General features: G+C 44.0%; 1 protein-coding gene across 1 annotated transcript; it reads left to right on the top strand.

Annotated features, from left to right (window-relative positions):
- Nucleotides 1–1,320: 1,320 nt before the first annotated feature.
- On the top strand, nucleotides 1,321–7,109 carry LOC308298327 (transcription factor Sox-19a-like; the record flags this gene model as incomplete). The annotated part of the gene is made up of 2 exons (XM_080741906.1): nucleotides 1,321–2,033; nucleotides 6,851–7,109. The coding sequence occupies 2 exons, from the start codon at nucleotides 1,321–1,323 to the stop codon at nucleotides 7,107–7,109; spliced, it is 972 nt and encodes a 323-aa protein (XP_080598032.1).
- Nucleotides 7,110–8,409: the final 1,300 nt, after the last annotated feature.

Below are 8,409 nucleotides of genomic sequence, written 5' to 3'. Positions count from 1 at the left end.
CGGCCCTACTTTGGTACTTTTGTAGTGAGTGCATTTCTGAAGTAGCCTGTTATAATGGATGCCCCAATCGATTATGGACACCATGGTTGCTTAGATTTCAAAGCAGTTTCCATTATAGGCTACAGAGAGAGGTCACATAATTAATGAACTTCACTCCCAAAATGGATATAGTATTAAAGTTTGGGTCAGTGTTGAGTTATTATGTCAAAGAATACATTTAAAAAAAGACTATTAAATCGATTATAGACACTGTGATGCTTAAATTTCAAAGCAGTTCTCATTAAGCTATATGGAGGTCACATAATGAACTTCACTCCCAAATGGATAATATAGAATGAAAGTCTGGTTCGGTTATTATGTCAAAGGCAAAGCATAAAAAGATTGACTATTAAATCACAAACATGACAAAATCATCAACAGCCCATGGTGTCAAATAAATATTCTATGGGCCAAATTTCATGAGATAATCACTATAGGCTAACTAATGAACTTCACCCAAAATGGATACATAGAATTTAAGTTTGGGTCAGTGTTGTGTTATATTATGTCAAAGTATTAAAAAAAAGTTGACTATTAAATCACAAACATGACAAAATCATCAACAGCCCATCATGGCCAAATAAAATATTCTATGGGCACCAATTTCACGCGAGATAATCACTATAGAAAACACTTCAAAGACACAAACGTCAAATTAATTCCCTCAAATGAAACTTTTTCTCGATTCTCTCTCTCTCTCTCCGTCAACAAGTGCTCCCCCTCTCCCTCTCTCACCCCCCCCCCCCCCCCCGCCCCTCATCCTCCTTTCACATGCAAATGAGCACGCGCGCGCACGGCGCAGGCAGCCCTGCCATTGGTCGGCGGCGGGAGCGAGCGCACCAAAGAAAGAGACCAACTTTTTTTGTCAACACGAGGTTCCATTCAGTCTGACCGAGGCAGCTCCACAAGTGGTTTACACTGTTCTCTACTCTCTCTCTTAACTGAAACTCCGCTTTCTCATGACTTTTTAACAACCACTGTTTCAGCTATTTTAATTCTAATTCTCCGTATCGAAGCGGTTTAACCCCTTTTTTTTAACGCAGATAACTTGTTGAATTTGAAGCGTTCTTCTGTTGTGGCATCGTGGTCTCGTTGGCAGGTGTCTCAGATTTAATTAGTTTGATTCGGAACAGCCGGTGGTGCGCGCTCCGCTCTGCGTCTAGCTTGACGCGCAAACCTGGCCAACAAGTCGCCAGGTATCAAACCAGGCTGACTTTTAACGGCTTTTCTTTAGTTTTTTAACTGTTAAAAACAAAACAACAAAACGCTTCTTAAATGAACATGTACAGCATGATGGAGCACGAGCTGAAGCCCAGCGCGGGCCAGCCGCCCCAGCAGCAGCACGGCGGGCAGGGCATGTCCCCGCTGACCGGCAACATGACCGGCATGGGCCAGCAGAACGCGCCGGGCGTCAACTCGCACCACCCGGGCTCCAAGACGTCGGCGCAGTGCGGCGGACCCCCCGCCGTGGACCCCATGGACAAGGTGAAGCGGCCCATGAACGCCTTCATGGTGTGGTCCCGCGGCCAGCGGCGCAAGATGGCCCAGGAGAACCCCAAGATGCACAACTCCGAGATCAGCAAGCGGCTGGGCGCCGAGTGGAAGCTGCTCACCGACGCCGAGAAGCGGCCGTTCATCGACGAGGCCAAGCGGCTGCGCGCCGTGCACATGAAGGAGTACCCGGACTACAAGTACAAGCCGCGGCGCAAGACCAAGCCTCTGCTGAAGAAGGACACGGCGCTGCACCAGGGCAAGTACCCGCTGTCCGCCGGCAACCTGCTGCACGCCGCGGCCGCCGCGCAGGCCCACGGCGGCGGCGGCGGCTCCCCCAGGATGGAGAGCTACGGCTGGGGCCCCGCCGGAGGCTACGCCGGCATGCAGGGCGAGGCCCTGGGCTACACGCAGCAGCTGCACCGCTACGACCTGTCCGCGCTCCAGTACCCGCCCGTGTCCATGACGGCGCAGAGCTACATGAACGGTGCCAACTCCTACAGGTGAGAATGAACCGATGATGATGTTTAAAGGAGTAGTTCACCTCCAAAATGACTTTTTTTCCTTTACTCATGCCATGGTGACTTCAGTTCAATAATGTATTTTTGTATTTGTCACATTAAGACTATAATTTGATTACAGTATTGATTCCAGATGGATGCATTTTTCTCTTAGGAATTTTCTCTTGAGTACAAAAACATTATTGAACTAAAGTCTCCATGGCGTGATAAATAGATAAGTCATTTTGGGAGTGAACTACTCCTTTTAATGAAGTGTTTATAAAACTTTCAAATGTCAAGGTCTCCCCCTTAACTCTTGACAGTGTACAAATGAAACCAAATGGACCCCTTAGGGTTCATTTGGTTCCATTTGTACACTGTCAGAGTTAGAGACTTGTATGGGTCAATTTAGACCCACAGACAGAGTCCCCCATGGAATCCTCTGGTTTAATGAGTGCAAAAGGGTGTTTATTTGGGGTCCCACTTGTTCGATTCTTTACCAAAAAAGTTCAGTTTATTCACACATTTGTCTTTGTAAATTAATCTGACTGTAGATCTGAGATGAGTGCGTCTCAACCCGAACCCACGGCCGTCCAGCTAGCCTACTACATGTGAGTGACACTGAGGAAAAGTGGAAATAAAGCCGATCTTCAAGCTCACAGTGCATTGCATCAATACACAACGTGAGCTTGCTGATCGGCTATTTTCACCAATATGAAATGGGGCTTTGAGTGAGCACTTATACTTTCTGAAATCAGGCCTCACTGTGGGTGCACAGTGCACTGCATGTCACTTTGTCACTTTATCAAGTAAAGAAAAGTTAAAAGCACTGTGCAAATATAAGGCTGTTATTTCCCAGAGCTGGGTGTGTGTGCCGAACATTCCTGGGTGCTGTTGCCAATTTACTTATTCCACAACTGGTCATTATAAGCAGGCAGGAAAATTGTTCGAATTCAGGTCCAACAGGTGCAGCCAGTTTGCGTAATAATGTTTTGTTGTGTGTGGATTGATTTTAAATGTACATATCACCTGCTCCCTCTGGATTTTATTAGACTGCAGGCCTAAAATATGAACTACCAAAACTGGGATCAAACTAATTTGGATTAGGCTTAACTTTTCGTAGTGTTAACATTTTCTTGCAGGAAAAAGGGGAAAGCCTTTCTGAAAATCATTAAACTTGTAACATTTTATTTCATTAAACAGCTAATAAATTGGAGACTTAATTTGTATTGATTACATTACTATTGTTTTCAGCCTACCACTTGCAACAGGTGCCACTTTACTATTTGCAGTACAAAAAGTTATTTTTGAATTTGGTCTATATTTTTTCACTCAAATTAAATGCATGCAAATATCTTTTGTAAATTCATTCGACCTATTCTAAAATTCCATGGAAGTTTCTCTTCATTTGACCAATTTGACAACCCTCTCTGAAGCAGAATTAAGTGGTAAATATTTAGTTGTCAATTCGATAATATTCTCCATGTTTGGCCACCAAATTGTAATTTCTTTTAGTTGTCATTCTTGACATGTCAATTTAATTAAGTTTCCCTTCAGAATCATGTAATGGTTTAAATCAATGCAATAGGCGATGTATCAAATGTAATTGAAATAACTAATAACAAATAACATTATTTATTACAGATACCAATAGTTATTCGTGATATAAAATCAATAATGTATAGGCTATCCAATAATATAGGCTACAAATTACTGGATACATTAATGAATTCAGACTATGGCTGAAAGTAGCCTGCTAATGACCAAAATTGACCGCACAGATTGTTTTTAATTAACTCTTAAAACTTGTGGTAATCACCAGCATGAGCAGAATCTAATACAGACCTTATTTTATTAGTCGTCTTTGTAGACTTGTTGGAGGTTCTAGTGAGAAGTGTTGGTTCTATTCCTGCACTGCATCCTCTTCTCGGGGGCCAGGAGAACTTGGTGTGTGGTCCCCTCCTACCCAGAATGCCTTGCTACGCCTCAGTGAAAAGTTTCTTTTCAGGACTAAATGACGTCACACGGTCAACGGAGATTGGGGGTGTGTGGGGTGGGGGTCTCTCTCTCTCTCTCCACGCAAGAATGTTGTGACAGAAATGTAAAGATTAGTATGCTCACTGTATCAAAAAGGCTAGTTTTTTAGACTCTTATGTTTAGTCTTTTTGAACAAATTCACGATTTTAAGATAAGCTCAAATGTGATTAAGTCAGAGTAGTATATGTTTGGGTTGTTCCCAGTTATGCTGGTACTAGTCAGACTTGTTTGGGCTTGTCCCCTCTGTCCCAAGCCCAGTGTGTGCAGACTGTGCACCAAGCTGATGGCACATGGAAAGCAACAGATTCCACCTTGATGGATAGATATGGCCTGAGTGCTTCCTCCCAAGCTTTGGTCCCAATTGGAGTTGAGCCTTTTTGTTGCGAATCAGGCTAATTTAAAACCCCATGTTGGGGTATGTTAAGGCAAGCCATGTTGGGTGCTAATAACTTGACAAGAGGTTCACAGTTAATTTTGACCTCAAAGCTGAATTCTGCTCAAAGCATTCACGGAACTAGGTTATTAAATAACACTAAATTAACCACTTGAACCTATCTACTTACTTAGTTGACTGGGATCCCCCGTGACTGTACCAGGCCCCCCTCCTGTTTTTGCACTCCACTTAAATGGGCCCTATGTTGGCCAAAAATAGCAGATCTACAAGCTCACAATGCGTCATGTTGCAAAGCACACAGTGAGCCTGTATATTTGCTATTGTATGGCCGAACTTTTGCTCCCAGAAGAAATAGGGAAGCTAAGAGTTCATGTGGTTTAGGGAACTACGTTATTTTAAAAACGACACAAAATTAAAAGTAGTTCTTCTTTGTCCGCAACGCTTGTCAGAACATGTGTTCTGGGTCCCTCTCTGAGTTCATGTGTTCTAAACCACAGGTTGAGAGACAGCGGCGTTAAAATAAAGGAACCATGCCTCAAATACCACTTAGAAAAAAACGATGTTCTATGTGGAGCATGAAAACAACCATGATGCACGCTATAGTGATTCTTGGCTCTGCATTAAGTTGTTTTGCAACAAAAAAAAAGATCCTGCTCAAAGTCAAATCTTTTCACTTGCTGTCTAAACACGCTTAAGTAAATAAATCCCAGATCCCTGAGCTATCTGTGCGTTTTAAGGCTGGCGTTGAAAAGACGAGGTGTCTGCGACGGTGGGAAAAACAGCAGGTTTGCAGGTGGCGGTGTAAACTGGGCCAGCGCTGATCCCAAGATCAGTCAAATATGCAACGGGGCTCGATCTCCCTGAGCCCTGCCTTTTGTACGTCTGAGCACGCAGGTGTACCGCGCTCATTATGATTAATCTGTGTTTGCTGCTTGGGAACTGACTGCATTGTGTGTGTCTCTACTCAAACACACACACTGACTGACTCACCCAAAGTGGAGGGAGGTTTCAACTTGAGTAAATGTTGCAATTACAAGTACAAGTATTGTATTTTAATAATGGTACTTCCCCAACATAGAGGTACTGTTTTTTTTAAATGTTACTTCGGAAGGCATCAAAAATTTAAACTTTATAAACTCAGTTTAATACATTTCCAAGTTTTTTGTTAGAAAATAGCAGATCTGTAAGCTCACAACGTATTGGATTACGACATGTTGAGAGATTGTAGATTGGCTATTTTTGAGTAGCCAAAGTGTAACATGGGGCTTATTTAGTTTATGGGTGTTTTATATTGATAAACTAAGTCTGCAAAGTAACTTTCAAAAAATAAGCACTATTAGAGTTTTTAAAAAGTACAATATTTGCCTTCTTTAGTGGAGTTAAAGTATATAAACGTGGTTATACTCAATACTTTATACTTTCTTTCTTTTTTTTATGCCTCAATTGTACTCGAGTACAGTACTTTTTGAGTAAATGTACTTGGTTACTTTCCACCAGCCTGTGGCTTTTGTGTGCATTTGTGTGAAGCGGAGAGAGTTGGCACGCTTAAGCCAGGAAGGCACGCTCACGCTCAGCAGAATTGGGCTCTTCCGTTCCTGGGCAAGCCCTGACTTCCTTCCACTGAGAGAAATGGTTGCGGTCGCTTTGGGATTGTCTTAAACACGGTCGGGAACAATGTTGATTTTGTGTTGGCTCAGGGTTACTTAAAAAAGGGGAAAAAAGAGAAAAGGGTGTTTCTGTGTTGTACAGAAAAGAAATATGACTTTTAAAACGAAAAGAAAATGTTTAGGTCAAAGAATGTTTAACAATTTCTAGATTGTAAATTGATGTAATAATTACACCCAACAAGTTTCTTGAGATGAAGACCTCAAGGAGACTAAATCAATTAGATGATTCATTACTTTAAAACGTATCCCTGTATTTTAACAATCCCACAAGTCAATTTGAAGTTTGACACTGCTGGGTCCTCTGTAAAGTTCATAGCAATTGCATTTATTTAGGCTACTGCCAACAATTTCAACTTAGTCTTAATCAATAATATATTGCATAATGTATATCTAGTCAATATTTAACTTTGATGTGATGGCTCTTCTAAAAGTTGTCTGGGTTGGGTTTTGGTGTTGTCACTTTGGATGGTTGGCTGGTTTATCATCAATAACTCACAGCAACACTCTCAGTACACTCGGTGTGGTTATCAGGTTGTGTTAAATCTTATGTCATTCACTTAACCAACTTTAAACCTGGTCATGTCATTTTTAGGCAAAAATCACCCATCTACAAGCTCATAGATCGGCTATTTTTGCCACTGTCCTACAACGAAGTATAAAACTTGGTGTGTTTTTCTTGCATATAAAGTCTAAAACACTCTCTCCTCCTCTTCTTCCAACAGTCCCATGTCGTACAGCAGCAGCCCCCAGCAGCCCAGCCCCGTCACCATGTCCATGGTGAAGCCCGAGCCCCACTCCCCTCCGTCCGGCACTCCCAGCCACCACCGAGGGCCCATGCAGGGCGACATCAGGGACATGAGGGACATGATCAGCATGTACATCCCCGGCGGGGACGCCGGAGACCCCACGGGCGCGCAGCGGGGGTACACCAGCGTCCAGCAGCATTACCTCAGCGGGACCGTTCCACTCACGCACATCTGAGGAGGAGGAGATGACGATGGTCGTTGATGGGAGCACTGAGAACGATGGGAATGAAGACTGGACTGTGCCTTTTCGCTTGTGCACGGGACCAGGGGAGGGAGCGTGGGCAGTGGGATATGGCGGATAAGAGACACTCCCCCCACTGAGGCACATTTTTTGGGGGACAAGTTTTGGGACACTAGACTGAAGATGTTGTGGATGGATGCGTGAGAAATGTAAGGATGTACATACACACAGACACACACTCTTGTGCACGCGGCGTGCGCATAAGAGACTTGACAAACACTACACACACATTGTGGTATTACAAGCAAAGCAGTGACTATTTTTTTTTCTTAAATAAAAGGCTATTTTTCTACCTCTTCATGTTTATGTAAGACTTAACATCCCAGCCCCGCTAGACAGACGCGACACACACACAACACGACCCCAGCGGAGAGTCTTCGCCCTGCCCTAATGCGGTCAAATGGACATCCCTTTCATGAAGGACTTCTGTACATAGTTTTAGTGACTTTTGTTTTCGTGTACAGGTGTTGTCATTTTGTCTTTACGTTTGTGAACTCGACTCCTGTTCACAAACGCCTGTTGTTGATGATGCCTCGTCTCGGCACTTATGACACGGCCGGGGTCCTCCAAATATCACTCCATGTACAGTCAGTCGTCCCTAAAAACCCGCTCGCTTCGTCACACATGTGACATCGAGGTCCTTGTCGGCAGTGTTGGATAACGGGCACGCATGCTGACAAGATATGTTTTTATAGTCTTTCCCCTATTGTTTTAAGTTTGAGGTCAGGGAGAGCTATGGGGTGCCACTTCTTTCCTGGCAGCTTCGTCGTCGCGCCAGTGGTCACCGGTCCCACGAGAAGTCCCGACACCCCAACAGATGCACCCCTATGGCAGTGGTGGTTCTCAAACCTTTTTAATTTCAAGGACCCTGCCCCCCAGTTTGCTGTGCCACTAACTTGAGTGTACGAAATGGAACCGAATGGAACTTTTAACGGGTCCGTTCGTTTCCATTTCGTGAACTCTCAAGAGTTAACAGGCTTGTTTAAATGGGTCCATTTGGTTCGTCACTATAGCAATAATTTTTAGTCACACTTTGAGAACCACACTCGCCCTAAAGAAGCCTCTTAAAAAAAAACTCTTTTATACGAACCAGGTCAACCGGTTCAAACCGTCGGGGCCCGTGACATGCAAATCACGTGACCCCTCCAGGATTCCGGTGGTCCGATGTTCGGGCCAGATGAGTTTGGGGAGGGGGAGGGGGAGGGGGGTGACGGGTATGGAGGGTGGTCCCGCT

This window comes from Nannobrachium achirus (assembly GCF_963921795.1).
Source record: "Nannobrachium achirus genome assembly, chromosome: 14".
Taxonomy (NCBI): Eukaryota; Metazoa; Chordata; class Actinopteri; order Myctophiformes; family Myctophidae; genus Nannobrachium; species Nannobrachium achirus.
Note: the sequence above shows the minus strand (reverse complement) of the source record. Positions and strands in the feature narration are given on the sequence as shown.